Consider the following 21878-nt stretch of genomic DNA (forward strand, 5'->3'; position numbering starts at 1 on the left):
TCACCCCTCCCCTTCTCCCAGTTTCACCTATCACTTGCCACCCTGTACCTTTCTCTACCTCCTCCCCAGCTTCTTATCATGATTTCTCATTTCCCCCACAGTCCCGCTGAAGTGTCTCAGACCAGAACTTCAACTGTAAACTCTTTTCCATGAAAGCTGCCTGGTCCCCTGAGTTCCTCCAGCATTGTGTGTGTAGCATAGAAAACTAGACCTAGTTATTTCAGATGTCATACCTACAAGTAGATAATCCAATGCTTTCCACACCCCCCACCCTCTTTCATCCAGGATCCTTGTGGAAATTGCAATTATTTGTTGTGTACAACAACTGGCAATTGTTTCTAAAGCTCAGCTTAGAGCAAGTGTTTTTGTGATAGAGGTGTAAAGTTGTGAAATAAATGAGATAATTAATCACAACTGAGAGCCAGCATTCTTTTCTCACAGACAGAAGATTGTAGATCCAAGTCCCATCTGAACACAAAATTCAGACCAACATTCAGCCATTATATTGAAGATGCTCAACACCAAACCAAGATCACATTTCATATCTAGTCAGGTTGAAACGAAAGATTGCACTGCTATTTCAAATAACATACAGTTCTCTCCATTATACCATCAAACTTTAATTCATTGGCAAATATCTCTATTTCCTGAGATGGCACCATATTAACATGCATGGGGACTAACTGCTTGCAATTGGATGTTCTACATGATAGCAGTGTTTTTATAACTGGAGTGATTTAGACAGCAAGTTAAAAAGCATCATGTAAATATATTCCTTTCTTAAAAAAAAGGTAACAAACACCTTGACCAAGATATTACCTCTAGAAAAGAAGCTATTTTTTCACTTATCTACATTTCCTGACTTTAAATTCAGTTTGCTAAGGGAATAAAACACAGATTTTGTTCAATGAAGAACAGAAAACCATCCACGTACTTCTCACTATCTACAAGTAGAGGAGAATAAAAATCTACTCGATCCAATAGGGAATCCAAAAAAAAAAGGCACAAGATCTTGCAAGTTGAAAATGCTATTTCATAACAATTTAAATTGTTTCTACTTCTTTCTCACTATACAAGTCAGGCAGCATCTATAAAGGGAATAAGCATTAATATTTCAGATAGATCAGCTTTTTAAACCATGTTCTGAAAACCATCACTTAAACATTAATTCTATTTCTCTCCATACAGGCTGCCTGACCTATGGGGCACGCTCATCATTTTGGATTTCCATGGTATTTTATTGTTGCCTAATTGCACCAAGCAAATTAATTTCACAAATAATTTGTTCTGCAAATCTGGTTATTCCAAAGCTCTGCAATAAAACTTCTCATTCTGTGGCATATACTCAACTGAAAGGAATGCAGAAAGATCATGCAGATATTTAGAAAATTATAACAATACAAGTATACAGTTAAATCTCACGTGGCATGTATTTGGATTTTATTTCCAAGACATACTGAACAATTTGTGGACTATTCTAAATAAGAAATCTCCAATTAATTGACGAGACTATTAAGGTATTGGCTCCTCCACAATAAATGCTGCAAAGATGGAATACAAAACAGTCACTATAGCTTCACCCATAGCTTTAGTACAAAGAAACTTTAAAATCGGCAGCTTCCACCAAAAATGTAAAGTCTTTGTTCGTCAAGTTTATTGTTATTTAACTACATACATGTAGATAATGTATATAACTATACAAGGTATATAGAAACAAAAGGTTTCTTTGAACCAGGGTGCAAAGCACAGTAGAAGACATATCACACATAACACATGATAACTTATGAAGGCAAGGATAAAATCTACAGATGAATCACACATAAATAACAAACTAAAGTGCATTAATATTAAATATAGTAAGGTACAGAACAGATTAACCAGAGACACTCAAAATATGATGTGAGAGGGAGTTCAGAAATCTAATGGCTTGGGAGAAGAAATTGTTTCTCATTCTGTTCTTGATTTTATGCATAATTCATACTGAAGTTAAAACAAAGTGAATTCAACTTCAAGTAGTGCATCACACAATAACATAATGTGTTATTATTCCCAAAAGCATTCTAATATGTAATGTTACATTTAATATTAGTATGCCATTGGGAATAACAATATTGCATTTGGAAGGTTGTCTTCTCCCTCACCAAACCTCAAATGAGAATACCATTGCATTCAAGGTGATGAAAACAAAGAAAAACTTACTTGGGTCCTCCACACTCCACTGCAGAAGCTTTCACAACAGGGAGAGGCTGGAAAACCACCGGCTCAATGCTCAGAGTATTACCTTCCACAGCTTCAAGAATTGTAGAAGCTAGCTGCAAAAGGGAAAGAATTGAAGTTGCTTAAAAATCTTTTTAACCAACTTAACTGCAATAAATTAAACACATTTTGCATCATTTCTGTATGGAATGCATTGTAAAGAAACTGCTTCAATTAAGCAACAAACAGCTTCTTGGTTTTTGTAGAAATTTATAATACCCTCCTTGGAAGGCTGAGAACGCAGACTCAATTTAAAGTTCAAAGTAAATTCATTATTAAAGTACATATAGGTCACCGTACACAACACTGAGATTCTTTTAATGAATTAGTTTTGAAGGGATGATGATATTGAATGTCAAGCCACAGTCAATAAAGAATTTCCTGATGCAGGCACCTTTGATGGCTAGATATTTCATCCGTGTATCTGTTGTGCCAGTGGACAAATTGAAGCAGATCCAAGTTGCTTCTCAGGCAGGAGTTGATGTTTCATCACTGGCCTCTCAAAGCACTTCATTACGGTGGTGCTACAACAGTCACTGAGGCAGGTTACCACCTTCTTCTCAGTATACCTGAAGCCTGCTTGAAGCAGGTGGGTACCACAGACAGCCAAAGGGAGAGATTAAAGATAAAGATATCCGTAAACACTCCAGCCAGTTGATCAGCATAGATCTTCAGTACTCAGCCACATACCCCATCTGGGTTAGATGCCTTCTGTGGTTCGCCCTCCTGAAAGATGCTCAGAGACTGACCGAGCATACAAGTCATCTGGGAGAGAAGCCTTGTTGTCACCTATATCACTCGTAGGGGGTGACAGCATTCAAGCCCTTCTACAACTGTCAAGCATCCTTCAGTGATTTAAGTTTGGTCCACAATTGCCACTTTGCCCGTAAGATGGTTTTCTGGAGATCATAGCTATACCTCTTGTATCTTGCATTATTCAATGTTGTAAAACAATAAAACATGGAAACTTCCGACGGTGGGGTGGGGAGGGAATACTTTTTATAGGCACTGCATCGATCAAAGTTCAAAGTAAATTCTATCAAAGTACATATATGTCACCATATACAACCCCAAGATTCATTTTCTTGCAGGCATACTCAATAAATCTAATCTAATAATAACCACAGTAGAATCAATGAAAAATCACCCAACTAGGGTGTTCAGTCACAGTGCAGAAGACAACAAACTGTGCAAATACAAAAAGTAATAAGTACATAAACAAACAAATGGGCAAATACATAGATAAGCAATGGATATCTTACATGAGACACAGAGTCCTTGAAAGTGAGTCCATTGGGTGTGGGAACATTTCAATGATGGACAAGTTATCCCATTTGGTTCAAGAGCTTGCTGGTTGAGGGGTAGTAACTGTTCCTGAACCTGGAGCTGGTGAGTCCTGTGGCTCTTCTACCTTCTTGATGGCAGCAACGAAAAGAGTGTGGTGGGGGTCTAAGTGTGGAATGTGCTCAAAATACTCAATAGTTTGGCTCCTATTCTTAAGGAACAGTAACCTATAGCATTACATTCATTACCCTTGATTACTTTGGGAACTGAATGCAGTTGAAGACTTCAAGAGGGAAATGCTGGATACTCCACAGGGTGCTTCCGATCACACTTATGCTTCTGAGATTTTCCATGTCAATCCCACATATTGTTTTGTGTTATGCCTTTATTGGGGACCCTTGGGACAACCATGCTCCAATATTCCAATCAAAATCTAGCCTAACCTCCAGCCAAGAAGTTTGTGCAAACCCCTAAGTACCAATGCAAGTGTCCAAGTACAACCCAACACATACTCAAGTCTTGCACATTCCACAATTACATCTTGCACAAAGGAAAATACACATGGAACACGCAGAGCCATAACCAAGAATTGTGAATGCACAGCACCTGCCTGTGTACTAAAGGAATTTTTAATGCATTGCTTAATTGAGGCAGTTTGTTCTCCTTGCTAGGAAGAAGACTGAAGTCCCTAAGGAGGACTCAAATGTTGTTCAGGAATGCTGCAGGCTTACCCTTGTGAGGCATTAGTGAACTATTTTTAAATTAAGACTTCAAGTACTAATTAGATTCAAGAACACATTTAGCTTAAAACACATTTTGAACTTAAGTCATGTATATTACTAAAAGCACAACCACGCTTACATGAAAAAAATCAATCTTTGGATTGAATTGAAGCTTTACATGTTGAATCTTATGACGTCCTACTGGAAGCACTGCTCCAAAAATGCACTGACAGTCTTCAATGGAGGTAAATGTGTGTATTGAGCTCATCAATAATGCTAAAGGTCAGACATTTAGCTACTTCAAGAATTCTTAAAGAACCTCAAATTAAATCCCAATTTCCTGATCAAGGATCCAAATTCCAAATCAAAAGCAACTGAAACAGGATATGCACTGGCGAAAAGGTCCCGATGGTAAAGTGGACTGATAGTTCTGAGTTTTTCCTAGATGAACAATGGATCACAGATATTCAGGGATTTACTTATCAGGGAAAAGATGAACATCAAAGTTCAACCAAAAAGCTTACCAGAGATTTTTGTGATCTGGCAAAACAACCTAATGACAAGCAGCTTTCTGGCAAAGATGTATTTGGTGAGTGGGAGGCCTTCAAAAGTAAAATTGAGAGTACAAGTTTGTATGTTCCTGTCAGAATAAAAGGATAAGTCTAGGGAACCTAGGTTTGAGGCCCCTGGTTAAGAAAAAGGAGGTGCATAGCAGGTACAGTCAGGAAAGAGCAAATGAGGTACTTGGGTATAAGAAATGCAAAAGAATGCGCAAGGAAATCAGATGGGCTAAAAGGCAGCTTGACGTTGCCCTAGCAGATAAGGTGAAGGACAATCCCAAGGGCTTCTACATATACATTAAGAGCAAAAGGACAGTCAGGAACAAAATTGGTCTTCTGGAAGATCAGAGCAGTCATCTATGCTTGGAACCAAAAGAGATGGAGGAGATCTTAAATGTTTTATTAAATCTGTATTTGGTCCATAGAAGTGAGGCAAAGCAGCAGTGAGGTTATGGACTGAAAACAGATTACAAAGGAGATGTTCACTGTGTTGAGGCAAACTAGAGTGAATAAATCCCCAGACCTGACAAGGTGTCCCCTTGGACTCCATGACAGTAGTGTAGAAATTGCAGGGGCTCTGGCAGAAATATTTAAAATGTCCTTAGCCACAGGTGAGGTGTCAGAGAATTGGAAGATAGCGAATGTTGTTCCATCATTTAAGAAAAGCTCTTTTAAAAAAAAGTAGCAATAAACTAGGAAATTATAGGCTAGTGAGTTTGACATTAGTAATGGGAAGTTATTCTGAGGGGGAGTGGACATACAAATATTGGGATAGACAAGGAATGATTAGGGATAATCAACATGGCTCTGTGCATTGCATGTCATGTCTAATCAATCTTATAGAGTTTTTCAATGAAACTACTGGGAGAATTGAAGGCAAAGCACTGGATGGCATCTACATGAAGGTTCAGTCACTTGGCATTCAAGCTGAGGTAGTAAATTGGATTGGACACTGGCTTCACAGGAGACGCCAAAGAGTAGTAGATGCTTGCCTCTCTGACTGGAGGCCTGTGACTAGTGGAGTGCTACAGGGATTGGTGCAAGGTCTATTGTTGTTTGCCATCTACAAAAATGTCAGCAAATCTGCAAATGACACCAATATTGATGTAGTAGATAGCAAGGAAGGCTATCAAAACTTGCAGTAGGATCTGGACCAGCTGGAAAAATAGGCTGAAAAATGGCAAATTGAATTTAATGCAGTCAAGTGTGAAGTGATGCATACTGGGAGGACAAACCAAGGTAGGGCAGAGGAGTGTGGTGGAACGGAGGGATGTGGAAATATTGATCCATAATTCCTTGAATGTGGCATCACAGGTAAATGGGATCATAAAGAAAACTTCTGGTACTTTTGGTACTTTTTTAACTTCATAAATCAAAGTGCTCAGTACAGGAGCTGAGATGTTATGCTGAAGTTATACAAGACATTGGTGTGGACTAACTTGGGAGTACTGTAAACAGTTTTGGGCACCTACCTACAAGAAAGATGTCAATACAATTGAAAAGGTACAGAGAAAGTTTACAATGTTGCCAGAATTTGAGGATCTGTAATATAGGGGACAGACTGAATAGGTTAGGACTTTATTCCCTAGAGTGTAGAAGAATGAGGAGAGAATTGATAGCAGTATACACACAATTAGGAGGGGTACAGGCAAGGTCAATGCAAACAGGCTTTTTCCACTGAGGTCGGGTGAGACTAAAACCAGAGATCATGGGTTAAGGGTGAAAGATTAAATGTTCAGGAGGAACACCTTCACTCAGAGGGTGGTGAGTGTGTGGAATGAACTGCCAGCAGAAGTGGCGAATGCCCGTTCAATGAAACTTGGATGGGTACTGTACATGGAAAGGAAGGGTATGTAGAGCTATGGTCCTAGTGCAGGTCGAAGGGATAAGGCAGATTAATAGTTCAGCATGATCTAATGGACCAAAGGGCCTTTTTTGGACTGCCGTGTTCTATGACCATCAAAAATCATGAACTTATTCGTTAAGGAATACCGGTCTCATTCACTGAATTACAAATTTCACTGAGTCACTGAATTACATTGCCTTGAACTTCTTACCTCATTTTTTGAAAATGTCAAACAAGGATATATATCTTCTTTATATATTCTGTCTAAAAAACAGCAGGTTTTATCGATTGTTGGTTCTTCCTTCCATGCTTTAAATTCACCAAACAGAAGCAAATCAACCTTTTGCAAAGTTACAAAATAAGTTGTAAGTAAAGCCAAAGAAACAACTTCTAATTTTGGAAGCTTCAAAACATGATTAATTGTTGAAATCATCCAGATTTTTTTCTAATTATGTGACAATTTCACTTCAATACAAACTTTTAAATTCACCTCAAACTACTTAGGAATGCTTTAAAGGTAGCATTGAATGTAAACTTGGAATTTAGTCAGAATAAGTACAAAAGATGCACAAAAACTTTCCCACCCCAAGCGAAACCAGAAAAAAACAGCTTTCATAATACTTGCAGCTGATATGACAATCCACAACTTGATAGAGTGGTTAACAAGGCATATGGTGTATTTGTCTTTATTAGTCAGGGGATTAAGTTCAGGAGCTGTGCGATAATGTTGCAGCTCTATAAAACTCTGGTTACAGTTACGTAGTTTCAAGAGGGTGCAAAGGAGATGTATCAGGATGCTGCCTGGATTAAAGAGCATGTCTTATGAGGGTAGGTTGAGCAAGCTAGGGGTTTACTCTCTGGAGAGAAGGAAAAGAAGTGTTCAAAATAGTAAGAGGCATGAATGGAGAGAATAGCTAGAGACTTTTCCCCAGGGCTGAAATGACTAGTATGAGAGGGCATAATTTTAATGTTGTTAGAAGAAAGTATAAGGGGCACATCAGAGTAAGTTTAAAAAAAAACACACAAATTGGTAAATGCACGAAATGCACTGCAGAGGTGATGGTAGAGGCAGAAACATTAGGAATATTTAAGAGACTCTTGGACAGGCAATTGGATGAAAGAAAAGTAGAGGCTATGTGGGAGGGTAGAGTTAGATTTATCTTGGTCAACACAACATCCTGGGCTAAGGGCCTGTAGTGTGCTGTACTGTTCTACGTTCATCCAAGAGATTTTAAACTTTGACAAGAATGTCAGCATTGGCTCCAGGGTGTACTCATAGATGAAGTCAGATGTGTATTCAAGGTCTATGCTGGCAACTTGAATTTAACACCTATGCCAACATCCAAGCCCCAAGGGAGTGCTACACACTTGCAAAAAGTGAGGAAGTGTTTAGGCATAGATGGGAAAAAAAATTATATTAAATTAGAACATCTCTCCTCAGAGCCATTGTGTCAAGAAGAGAGAAAATCACTAGTCTCAACGTAATGGGAAAGAAAACATACATTTTCAGTATTTTCCTTTCTAATTGTAAAATACCAAAAACTTCATAAACACAAGAAAGCTTACAGATGTTGGAAATCCAAGCAACACACACACAAAGTGCTGGAGGAACTCAGCAAGTCAGGCAGCATCTATGGAAATGAATAAACAGTCAACATTACGGACAAAAACCTTTCTTCGGGACTGAGAAGAGACCTGACCTGCTGAGTTCCTCCAGCATTTTGTGTGTTTACCCGAAAATTCATGTTCTTTGTTACCCTAAAGCAAATGGAGGAACCAAGTGAAGGAAGTTCCATACAGCAACAGATGGATGATGCAGAATGACGACATAGTCACCCAACTCACAGGAATAGAGGAGGAATAATGCCTAATAGTTGGTACGACTCTGATTTTGATTTGAGCACAGATGAGTTTATCTATAGAGAACTCACAACGAGTCACATTACCTAAAATTCATTTGTGAAATTCCTCTATTTTGTGGGAGAACTTACTTCTTTACAATCCCTTACAATAGGTTGTATCATATTCATTTCTTGGCTGCAGCTGGCCATGGCACTTGTACTTTTGTTTCGAGCATGTCCCTTTTTAAAATGAGGCTTTGCATTCAGTTGAAGTTCCTTCATGGGTGATGTTGGTGAAGAAGATTGGACGAGTGTTTTCAATGCAGCCACTTCAGCTTGTAGTACTTCAATCTTTTAAGATAGAAAAAAAATTAAAAATCACAAATTAGCTTAGTCCAAGGTTCATAAACATGGTTAAAAAGTGCAGATATAAAGAATTTGTAAAATCAGGAGGTGAAATGTAGAGTTAGAGAGCTGCTGAGACTTTCAAACTAAATGTTTTAAAGTGCATCCTAATTATGAAAATGATTCTATGCAATAACTTTCATTAAGGGACAAAAGGATGAACCAGCATCCAATCGTTACCTTGCCATGAGCTTCTTTTAACTGTTTCTCTGCTGCAGCTTGTTTGACATTTGCTTCACGTACCATTTTATGAGCTTCCTTGAAAGCAAGGGGAAAGTGAGGATTTAAAGTTTAGTTCCTTAAACAGAGGACAAGTTCCATAAAATCAAAATATCAAAGATCACACCTTTTGCCCTTCATCAGTAGCAAAACCTTTTCAAATCTTGATACAAATTTGTTGGAAGTCTTCAGTAGGGTAGGCGTTAAGATGCTGCTAATATGACAGTCACGTAAATGTACTTGACAGTTTTTAAACGAGATGAAGAATGTTAGTGAAAGGGAATGGAATATTCTCCATTTCAGAAAACTATGTTTGGCAACAAACAAACTGTTTACACATAGAACATTATTCTTTAATTAAATCCTATTAAAATTTCTCAGATATTTCATTTTCTCATAATTTGATAGGTACATGGAGCTTAGAAAAACAGAGGGCTATGGGTAAGCCTAGTAATTTCTACGGTAAGGACAGGTTCGGCACAGCTTTGTGGGCCGAAGGGCCTGCGTTGTGCTGTAGGTTTTCTATGTTTCTAAATGGAACAGGAATTGGTCCAAAGCACAATCCTGTTTCTGAATGAAATAAATTACAAACTTTATTTGAAAATAGTCCAAACTGCAACAATATACACCTTTTCATTTTTTAATAGCAACATATGCACAATGGGAAAAAAAACACTGAAGAGATTAACTGTGGTACAATTACTAAGGGGATAGACAATCTGTTTTGCAGCTGGGCCCAGGAATCTCAAGAGGCACAGTGTCTCCCCCATGCCAGGTTACATAAGTAATCAGAAGCCTTTTCTCCCCTCCAGAAAAAAAAAGGCAAGCCTGTCAGCGATCAAAATTTCACACGTGAATGCAAGGAGTCAGGGAAAACTCTCCTGGGAAGGAAGTCAAATAATATTATTGGCATTAAGACCTAGTTCAAAAGTAAAAAAGGGACATATTGGAGAGGGAAAAAAAAGGTAGGCAGAGAGAGAGAGAAAAAAAATAATCACAAAAGTAGATGAATCTCAACAGGTGTACATGGAAGACATACACACATTCTTGCTGTTGCCTACTAAATTAAGAGAAGATATGGAGCAAGAAATACATTATAGGAACAAATAGGAAAAGAGTTCAGTGTTTTAACACTTTCAATATATGAAGCACACAATGGAAAGTGCATTCATAATGAGCAAAACATAATCCTAGACAAAGGAATACCTGATCAAGAGAATTAAAGTGTTATTAAATAATGCAAATGGCAAACCTGACAAGCGAGATCACAATATTGTTGGGATGTTTGAAAAAAATTTAAATCATTACTAACCTAATGACATCCCCAGCTCATACAAACCTCAAATAAACTAGCTGTAAGCTCTTCAAGTTCCTGACCCAGCTGATCTCTCACTTTGGATAAACGCTCACATTCTTCATCTTTTAGTTTCAGCTCCTGTTTAACATCAATTAGTTATTAACATTTAGTAATTTAAATAGATTATCCAAATCAAAGATTCAACATTTAAAAAAAACAAGTTTAGCCAACTAAGTTTTTCCACTTAATTATCTCCATGCAGTGTCTACATGAGTGACAGACCAATGTAAAACATGCTTTAGCTATATAGTAGAAAAAAATTAACAATTTGTTAAAAGCCTCAGAGAAATATTCTCTATTGTATCAGTTCCCCATCTCCGCAAGATGTCTTGGAATTTTTTTTAAAACATGGAGAAATGAAACCTGACTCTCAGACTAGGCCCTCCACATCGCTTCACTCTGCCACAAGGCTTAGAAAGTGAATGCACACCATTTATGGGTTAAAAAACAGCTGTTTTGATACTGTAAAACTGTATTGTTGAATTGCTACTCCTATTAATGTTTCTTAGTTTCTAATACTCTTTTCTATACATTAATACCCAATTATTAATATCAAATTTGGCTTGCACCCCTTTTGTCACTTAATCTCTTACCTTTCATCCATCCCAAACCACCTCTTTAGCTGTTTTTAATCATCATTTATTAATTTTATTAGGACTTTAACTGTTTTTTCTTGTTGCAGATCTGCATAACATGGTTTTATTTCATATTTATGACACCTACACTATTGCCTTACATCAGGTCTGCCATAAAATAAAAAAACAAGTGAATGAGACTTGTGCAGCTACAGCATGCACATTGTGCTGTTGGCAGGAACACTTCAATTTGAATTAGTCCCATCAAATTTAAATCTTGTAATCCTTAAAACTGTATATTTTAATTAACCATTGCTTTAATTCACAATTGTGATAATGAAAGCAGACTTACCCTCTGAGCCTTAGCAAGCTCTTCCTTCAGTCTTTCATAGCCTTTCTCCCTCACTTCAAGTACAATTGGGCTTCTCAAATGAGATAAACTGTCTGTACTTTGGTCCAAAACATCTTCTGTACCTTCTTGAACTTCATTTGCCAGTACACCTTGCAAAAATTCCACTTCTGCACGATGGTTGCCGATATCACTTGCCAGTGGTTTTGGTGAATTATGGACTGTTTCCGAGGTAGCACACAGCATTGGAAATTTATTGCTGGAATCATTAACAACATTGTGAAAGATGACAACTGTTTACAGTTCATATTTTGTTAAATAACATGTAAAAACACAACAGCACCAATAACTTGAAGAAATAAATTCAAGACCAGAGGTAATTTTGGAGAATTCCTATAGCCTCTAAAATGGTGGAAATGACAGAACCCCTTGAAATGAGAATATTTTTATTATTTGAATGCCACATAAAACAAATTTCACATCTAAAGTTAGGAAGACTAAGGAGATCAAAAAGATATTTCCTGAGTGGAAATCTATCGCAGGATAGGTGCACATTATATTTTGAACAATAAAAACAATTATTACAATAATTAACACATTCTTCATGTCTATTAATTAGTTCGCAGATGTCACTTTTCCCCAAGTTTCCTCATTCTTCAAGAAAATAGAACCGTAAATCTTACAAAAAGTAGTGGATACGATGCAGTCCATCGTGAGTAAAACTCTCCCCACCACTGAGTACCTCTACACAGCTTTTATCATCAGGAACCCCCATCATCCAGGTCATGCTCTCTTCTCGCTACTGCCATCAAGTCGAAAGTACAAGAGCCTCAGGACTCAGACAGACAGACATACTTTATTGATCCCGAGGGAAATTGGGTTTCGTTACAGTCGCATCAACCAAGAATAGTGAAAAGATATAGCAATATAAAACCATAAATAATAATAAGTAAATTATGCCAAGTGGAAATAAGTCCAGGACCAGCCTATTGCCTCAGGGTGTCTGACACTCCGAGGGAGGAGTTGTAAAGTTTGATGTCCACAGGTAGGAATGACTTCCTATGATGCTCAGTGTTACATCTCAGTGGAATGGGTCTCTGGCTGAATGTACTCCTGTGCCTAACCAGAACATTATGGAGTGGATGGAAGTCATTGTCCAAGATAGCATACAACTTGGACAGCATCCTCTTTTCAGATACCACCAGGTTCAGGAACAGTTACTACTCCTCAACCACAAGGCTCGTGAACTAGAGGAAATAACTTCATTTGCCCCATCACTGAAACGTTTACACAATCTACGGACTCAATTTCGAGGGCTATTGATCTTGTGTTCTTGATACTTATTGATTTATGATTTTTTCTTCCTTTGTGTTTTTGCAGTTTGTTGTCTTCTGCACATTGGTTGTCCGCCTGTTGGTGCTGCCTTTCATTGATTCTATTATGGTTATTGGATTTATTGAGCATGCTCACAAGAAAATGAATCCCATGGTTGCATATGGTGACATATGTATTTTGATAACAAATTTACTTTGAACTTTGATATATCCAGATGTGCCCTGAAAATGAATAGGGAAAAAAAAGCAGTCTTTCTTAGTGAAAGACAAAAAAACAAGTGCAAATGCCCATCTACACCAAATCAAGAAATATTAGTATGCAGGTGCAGCTAACAATTAGGAAGGTAGGCAGTGTGGGTATGTTTTCACTTTGAGGATTGAGTATATGCATTAAAAATAACCAACTCCAAAAAAAATGTATAGTTGTTATCAAGGAAGAATTGCTTGAGAAAGAGAGATGGCAAAGGCTTACTAGACTGATATGTGTTCAGTGAAGAGCAGATGGTCCTGCAAAGAGAAGATCTCATTCTAATGTACAAAGTTGTTACATGCATTGCAGGTGGGGGTAATGGTGCTACATAGCTTACTATGGCTTTATTTATTATGCTATTACTTCAGGGACAGAATAAGAGGACTTTATAATGTGAAGGTTAGTAACAGCTTCATTAAAGCTAAACAACTGTCCAGAAAGGAAACTGAAAATAAAGGCAATTCTCCAAAGTTGCATTTAAAATTTCAAAGCAGCTGCATTTAATCTTTTTAAACATAAGAATGTGTATAATTATTATACTGGTTAAAAATAATTCAGAGTGCAGCTAAAACCAGCAATTACACACAGAAGTTAAATGTACCTGACATTTCTTGACTCTCCACTGCTGAGGTTCTGAGAAGAAGGATATATCGGCTGTGTGGGAAGGTCTGCACCAATTAGTGTACAGGGCTCAACTGGGGTAGAGCTCACCAGTAAATGAGGATGATACAGAATTCCTGAGGTAGCAGCTTCTGTAGTCTCTGATTGAGCCAGTTCAGTGTAATCAGGAGAGGAAGGCGAAGCCAAGTTCACTTCATGGAAGCCTTCAAGAGTGTTGCTTGCCATAGCAGTAGGTTCATTATACCCAAAGCTGAGTATTTAAGAAAAAGGAAATATGAACATTTCAAAATAAAGCATCTGCAACATCCAGTTAATTTCAGCATGATCTAAAAGTTGTCAACTTTGCCAAATATGAAAATTCAAATAAAACAAACGATTTGGATTAGCAAGAGTAAGCTAAGGAAAATTTGCAAAACTAGATCTTAGTAACTTGGAACCTACATTTAACCCTCAAATTGATAGGTACAAATATCATTACTACTGCTTACGTCAGTTTCTAGATTTGCCAGATCTTACTTCTACAAACCAGAAATTAAATTTAATGCACAATTGTTTGTGTGGCTGTTTCCCTGACACAGTGATCTTAGCTAAACTAGCAAAATATAACAACTGAACTACACAAACTTTTAAGTTTATTCCTCTCACCTCAAAGAAGTGCAAAAAACATCTTAAAAGGAAACACCTAGCTTTGTGAATTAATCTTGATTAACAACTTTTGCTATTAATATCAGTTCATACACAAGCAGAACATAATCTGATTATGATGAACAACATGGCATATGCAGGGTCCTCAGCATCCCTCCCATCTGTCCAACAATCTATTTGACCCCCTACCATGAGTACAAGAGCAAGGATGTCCTTTTGCATTTGTACAGAGCCCTGGTGAGACCACACCTGGAATATTGTGTACAGTTTTGGTCTCCAGGTTTAAGGAAGGACATTCTGGCAATTGAGGAAGTGCAGCGTAGATTCACTAGGTTGATTCCTGGGATGGCAGGGCTGTCTTACGCAGAGAGATTGGAGATATTGGGCTTGTACATGCTGGAATTGAGGAGATTGAGATGGGATCTGATTGAAACGTTTAAGATAATTAAAGGATTTGATAGGATTGAGGCAGGAAATATGTTCCAGATGTTGGGAGAGTCCAGTACCAGAGGGCATGGATTGAGAATAAGAGGTCAGTTATTTAAAACAGAGTTGAGGAAAAACTTCTTCTCCCAGAGAGTTGTGGAGGTGTGGAATGCACTGCCTCAGAAGACGGTGGAGGCCAATTCTCTGGATGCTTTCAAGAAGGAACTAGATAGATATCTGATGGATAGGAGAATCAAGGGATATGGGGACAAGGCAGGGACTGGGTATTGATAGTGAATGATCAGCCATGATCTCAGAATGACGGTGCAGACTCGAGGGGCCGAATGGTCTACTTCTGCACCTATTGTCTATTGTCTATTATCAGACAAGAGAAACTGTAGCATTAGGACAGGAACTGTTAGAATGGGAAACAGCAACTTCCCCCAGGCCACAAGACTACTGAACTCCCTGTCACCACCCATTTATCATCACTTTTGAAGTGCTAGTAACATTATACAGTTTACTTTTTTAACATGTATTACATACATTCTTTATTATTTGTTAACTTATTTGTGGTAATATTATTTTCCTGGAGACATTTCTCTACCAAATGAGGTGCAAGGCGCTCCTTGCCTCTGCTAGCCTGTAGGTCACTCTTGGGCAAGGTGTAGCACCTGCTTAGCCAACTACACCCCCCCCCCCACCAACCGATCAGGGTCATGTGAACCCATGGGAGCAGGTGTGGATGGTCATACGAACAGCTGGTGCACATCGCAAATACTGGTTACGTGATCACTGATGCCAGGCAGACAATCTCTGGAGAGTATTAATAATAGCTGGAGTCACCTGTCTTGTGAAAACACTGCCCAGAAAGTGACAATGGCAAACCTTATCTGTAGAAGAATTTGCCAAGAGCAATCATGGTCTTGACCACAATCACACACATCATACGACACAGCACATAATAATCATGATGAATATTACCGTCGGCCCTCCTTATCCGCAGGGTATTGGTTCCAGGACCCCCCCCCCCCCCCACTCGCGGATACCAAAATTTGCAGATGCTCAAGTCCCTTATTTAACATGTATCAGTGCTGTGGCCTTTAGGACTGAGCGGAACCCCGGACTTTATTTAATGTCTCCATGCGGTGGACATTAGGACCCGGTGGCGCAGCTCTGAATCCGCAGTGTTTCTGTTCGCGATTGAAAATAAGGTGGAAGTAATAACGCAATCGCTAAGAAGTGAAACGCCATCGATCATTGGAAAAGCATTAGGCTACAGTCGGTCAATGATCGGAAAAATTTTAATGGAGAATGTGAAAGGCCCCGCCCTGATGAAAGCTACAATATTACTAAGCAATGCAGGGGTTAAATTATTGAAGTACATATGTTTCAAGTGTTTTATATGCATAAAAAGGTAAAATATGTACTAAGAAAAACGTTTGACTAACTGACGCTAAATAATACCGGATGTACCTGTTCCAACTTCAAATCCAACTTAAAGATGGACTCAGGAATGGAACTCATTCATAACCTGGGGACTGCCTGTACTTTTAAGTCATTTCTAGATTACTTATAATACCTAATACAATGTAAATGCTAAATAGTTGTTACACTGTGTTGTTTAGGGGATAATGACAAGAAAAAAATAGTCTATACGTGCTCAATCAACAAGTGCTGGAGAGAGAACTTCCGGGTTTTCCCGATCCGCAGTTGGTTAAATCCGCGCATGCAGAATCCGCGGATAAGGAGGGCAGACTGTACTTTGTGTTATGTGAGAGTTGTATGTACTGTGCCGTGCACCTTGATCCAAAGGAACATTATTCCGTTTGACGATATGCATATGTATATTTGAATGACAATAAACTGAACTTGAACTCCGCTTTCAAATAAGGAATCTGCAGACAGACACACACAGCACCGGAAAACAGTAAGACGGACATTTTGGGCTGTCCTGCCAAAGGGTCTCATCCTGAAATGTCGACTGTACTCTTTTCCATAGATGCTGCCTGGCCTGCTGAGTTCCTCCAGCATTTTGTGTGTGTTGCTTGAACTCCGTTTTTGTGGATTTAAATGTATTAGCTTTATATTACCACTGAGCTAGACAGCACAGAAACAGGCTTTTCAATGAAGTCCATATGAACCATTAGCAGCCCATTTGCACTAATCCTATACTAATTCAGTTTATTTCCCCCCCCCCCCCCATCATCTCAGGCATACAGGATGCAGTAATAAATTAGTTTGGACATTGGTTTTGTGGGAGAACCAGAGTGGGAGCAGACGGTTGCATCTCTGACCAGGGACCTGTGACTAGTGGTGAGCTGCAGGGATCGATGCTGGGTCCTTTATCAGCAAATCTGCAGATGACACCAAGATTGAGGGTTTAGTAGAAGTGAGGAAGACTATCACGACTTGCAAGGAGATCTACATCAGCTCCAAAAATGGGCTGAAAAAATGGCAGATGGAATTTAATGCTGACAAGTGTGAGGTTTTGCATTTCGGTAGGACCAACCAGGGTAGGTCTTACACAATGAATGGGAGGGCAGGGAGGAGTGTGGTTGAACAAAAGGATCTCGAAACACAGGCCATTAATTTGTTGAAAGTGGCATCACAGGTAGATAGAGTTACAAAGATAGCTTTTGGCACATTGGCCTTCATAAATCAATGTATTAAGTACATAAGATGGAATGTTATGTTGAAATTGTACAAGAATTTGGAGTATTGTGTGCAGTTTTGGTCACCTACAGGAAAGATGCAAACAAATTGAAAATGCAGAGAAAATTTATGAGGAGGACCCGAGTTAGAAAAAAAGACTGAGAAGAGATTTAATAGAGGTATACAAAATTATGAGGGATAGAGATAGGGTAAACTCAAGCAGGCTTTTTCCACTGAGGTTTGGTGGGACTACAACTAGACGTCATGGGTTAAGGGTGAAAGGTGAAAAGGTTAAGAGGATCATGGGGAGAAATTTCTTCAGAGGGTCACAAGAGTGTGAAATGAGCTGCCAGCACAAGTGGTGCATGCGAGCTCAATTTCAACATTTAAGAAAACATGGACAGTAGGGTTATAGTCCTGGTTTCAGCAAGGACTAGATGGGCTGAAGGGCCTGTTTCTGTGCTATACTTCTCTAATGACTCCCCCCCCACCCAGATCCTCTGATCTAAATGCTAGAGGCAATATCAACTAGTATGTCTTTGAAAATTTGATACATGCTTTTGCTTTTAGCCAGTTAGTCTACTGTAATGCACTCTTTTCAGGACTGTGTAAAAAAGATATAAATCAGTTGCAGCTTGTTCAAAATGCAGCAGCATATTTCACCAGTTTTGAAATCATTACCCTGGCTGCCTCTGTGCTATAGGATCAACTTTTAAATACTCTGAATTGCATATATGGCTCTGAATAATCTAGCTCCTCCATATATTTTGGATTGTCCCTACTTGTAATCTTACATCTGCAAATACTGGTTTGCTTAGTGTTCCTGGAGCCAAGCATACAAAAACCAGAGCTGTGGCCTTTTGGTCTTGTGCACTAAAAATCTGGAATACTCTACTGACTGAGATAAACCAGTCTAGTACTGTGGAACGATTCAAAACATTTCTAAATACCTACTTTAAGAATTTGGCCTATTTAAAGGATTACTTAATGGCTGCTGTTGTTGATTACATTTATATAATTTGGTCTATTCAATTACATTTCATTAGTAGCGCGTTATTGATACACAGCAGCCTCTCCAAACTCTGGACCGGGGATTACCAAACTTTATGTGTTTTTTCTTGTGCGGTCTGTTTTGTCGTTTGCTTTTTTTTTGTGATATCATTCCGGAGAACGTTGTCTCATTTTTTAAACTGCATTGCATTTGTGGTTTCTAAATGACAATAAACTGAATCTGAATAAAATGTTTGTCTTTACTTGCAATTTTTAATTTTGTTTTGTATTTTTACAACTGTATTGACTGATCTATGTAAAGCATTTTGAGCCTGCAACTTAATGTATGAAAAGTGCTATATAAATAATAATTATTATGTCTTTGAGATGTGGGATAAAACATGAGACCTAGGAATTTTGTTCTGAATTTCCAGGATCTTTAATCTTGGTTTAGTACATAATTTTGCCCAAAAATTGACTTAAGATACCTCTAAACAATGGACCTTCAAAATTAGTTCTTGTACTTGGGTGCACTGACAATAGCACATTTCAAATGTTCGTGCACAGTGAACTGTTGCGTTTACTGCAGGCCAGATTGTTCCAATTAGAACAGCGACATTTAGCCAGACACACCAGTAATATTTCACTTGCATAACTGCAGTCTAAGTAACCAGTTGAGAAGTAGCTCAATTACAGATACGTATGCCAATTTTAACACAAGCTTGTTAGTAAACATCAATCTCACAAATGGTCTGCAATGAGAATAAAACGGTTTGACCACTTTACAAGACTCGTATATAACCAGCAGAATATTTCACAGTTTGTCAGACCCCACTTGGAGTACTGTGCTCAGTTCTGGTCGCCTCACTACAGGAAGGATGTGGAAGCCATAGAAAGGGTGCAGAGGAGATTTACAAGGATGTTGCCTGGATTTGGGGGCATGCCTTATGAGAATAGGTTGAGTGAACTTTGGCTTTTCTACTCGGAGCAGCAGAGTATGAGAGGAGACCTGATAGAGGTGTACAAGATAATGAGAGGCATTGATTGTGTGAATAGTCAGAGGCTTTTTCCCAGAGCTGAAACGGCTAGCACAAGAGGACATTATAGTCTTAAGGAGCTTGGAAGTAGGTACAGAGGAGATATCTGTAAGTTGTTTTTTTAAAAAAACACGCAGACAGTGGTGAGTGCATGAAATGGGCAGCTAGCGGTGGTGGCGGCGGAAACGATAGAATCTTTTAAGAAACTCCTGGATAGGTACATGGAGCTTAGAAAAATAGAGGGCTATGGGTAACCCTAGGTGATTTCTAAGGTAAGGATGTTTGGCACAGTTTTGTGGGCCAAAGGACCTGTATTGTGCTACAGGTTTTCTATGTTCTGTGCAAGCAGGTTCATTTGTATACAAACTTCTATCAAACATAATTTTGTCATTTTATTTGGCTCTCTTATTGTGGCAGCAAACCTGATTATAAACATATCATGTAAGTTTCAGATACACAAGAGTTACAGCACCCAAGACAGAGCAAAGATTCAAAAGACTGACTAAACTCAGCATATTCCTAAAATTACTAAGTGAAATAGCATACAAATTTAACTCTGAGTGTTAAAATTAGTTAGCTATTAAATAAAGGAATAAACATCCATTTTGTAAAGTTACACACACAAAATCCTGGAGGAACTCAACAGACTAGCCAGCATGTATGGAAAAGAGTAAACAGTTGACGTTTCACGTGCTGAGCTCCTCCAGAACTTTGTGTGTTGCTTTGGATTTTCAACATCTGCAGATTTTCTCATGGTTGTATTTTGCAAAGTTTCTAGTTATCTTTGAAATTACTTTCACTTGATGTCTCCTCTGCAACAGCAGGTGAAGCAAACTGGTCAGCAAAGATGAACAATGCTCCTTGGTAAGAATTTGCTAAGAACTTGAGTTACAGAGGGACTAAATTATAATAATTCTATTTCAAAACAACATTCCAAAATTCCTACTTTATCTGAACTGGGGACAAAAATTTTTGCAATGATGTCAGCATGGTTCATCAAAATTTAAAATAACAATGCAATATTTAGCCTGACACTGAAATGTTGTATTAAGGAGTTTTTCAGTTCAAATGAGACAGTAAACATGTTGTTTCTCACTTTAAAAGGTGCAGTTCAATTAGATTTATTTCTCATTACAAATGACCAATTGACACAAAAAAATTCTTCTCTAGGATTTACACAACAGGTACAAGGCCCAAATGCTTCTTCCACTATGTCGTGCTTCAAAGTTCAGACAGATTTAGCATGACAGGCACAGACATAAATAAAATGACCTGTTCTTGGGCTATACTGTTTTGTGTTCCAAGATCATGTACTACTGCTGCAAAACAACAAATTTCACCTTATGTTATCAATAACAAGTCTGATTCTAATCATGGCTGATCTTGCACCCCAGCTCCACTTTCCTGCATTAATGTATTACCCCTCAATACATATACCCAAGAATCTTTGGCACACCATGGCCTTTTAAAATTTCAGCTTGTGTCAGGCAACATTTCCATAGAATCACTGGTGTCCTGACAGTGACTGAACTGCTAAAATAAAGAACACTCAAAAGTAAAATTTGGCACACAACATGAAAGGTGTAACAAACATTTCATAAATAATTGATATATTATTCACAAATTTGAATTACCATACTTGAAATTAGCTTTAATAAACATGGACAGATTTGTTGAAGAGGAATTATATGTTTAGCACACCACTAACATCTTACTTCAATCTAATGCAACAAAGCTTAACAGTCACAGGACACACTACACAATGTGACTAATGTGTAAATCCGTAATGCAATTTGTAAGTTCTTACGCTGGAAAAAGCCACAGACACTGCAGTTTATGAAGGCTACATCGACTTCATAAGTTGCACACGGCACTAAGTCAATCCCAAAACAGTTCAATGGTGGGATTGTGAAGAATGCTGCACACCCTACAAAAAGCAAAATATCTAAAACTACTCAACAGGTATGATACTAGGGGACCACATAACCATTTAGAAGGGTGTTTCAAAAATTCTTTCTTTTCTTTCTAAATCTTTTTATTATTATTAGTAATATGGACAGAATACAAATGATATATTGATAAAGAATTATCAACATACAAATTCCATTACATATGAAAAAAAACATACATAATAGTTACAATATAAATGAGTTCACCAAGACATAAGCCATAAAATATATGTATGAACATGGTAAATCTAAATATTTCATAATATATGATATAAAGAAAACAGAAAAAAGAAAAAAAAAAAATATATATATATATAATGCAAAACTAGCTAATCTACTAGTCTAATAACTAATATAGAAGAAAAAAGAAGCAAAAAAAAAGAGAAAAAAAAGGGGGCTGTTTATAATATCTCACAAAAATAAGTATTCATCAATGCCGTCACTTCCGGTCCTCTCAACATACATAAGCTAAAAGCTGGGAAATCAAATGAACTTGGCACAGGGTCATATTACATCATATGAAAATGTTGAATAAATGGTCTCCATAATTTTACAAA

General features: G+C 38.0%; 1 protein-coding gene across 2 annotated transcripts in view; it reads right to left on the minus strand.

Moving 5' to 3' along the window:
- Positions 1–21878, minus strand: part of rab3ip (RAB3A interacting protein (rabin3)) — a 53256-nt gene that overhangs the window by 16905 nt on the left and 14473 nt on the right. The window contains exons 2-8 of one of the 2 annotated variants that reach the window (XM_059978455.1): positions 13600–13869; positions 11418–11673; positions 10473–10568; positions 9095–9172; positions 8660–8860; positions 6880–7008; positions 2200–2312 (exon numbers count right to left, since the gene is read on the minus strand). In XM_059978455.1, the coding sequence (XP_059834438.1) occupies positions 2200–2312; positions 6880–7008; positions 8660–8860; positions 9095–9172; positions 10473–10568; positions 11418–11673; positions 13600–13844 (1118 nt within the window). In that variant the 5' untranslated portion in view covers positions 13845–13869. The remainder of the gene's footprint in view (positions 1–2199; positions 2313–6879; positions 7009–8659; positions 8861–9094; positions 9173–10472; positions 10569–11417; positions 11674–13599; positions 13870–21878) is intronic. The other variant, XM_059978456.1, reaches the window with a different exon arrangement.

This window comes from Hypanus sabinus, chromosome 8 (genome assembly GCF_030144855.1).
Source record: "Hypanus sabinus isolate sHypSab1 chromosome 8, sHypSab1.hap1, whole genome shotgun sequence".
Classification (NCBI taxonomy): domain Eukaryota; kingdom Metazoa; phylum Chordata; class Chondrichthyes; order Myliobatiformes; family Dasyatidae; genus Hypanus; species Hypanus sabinus.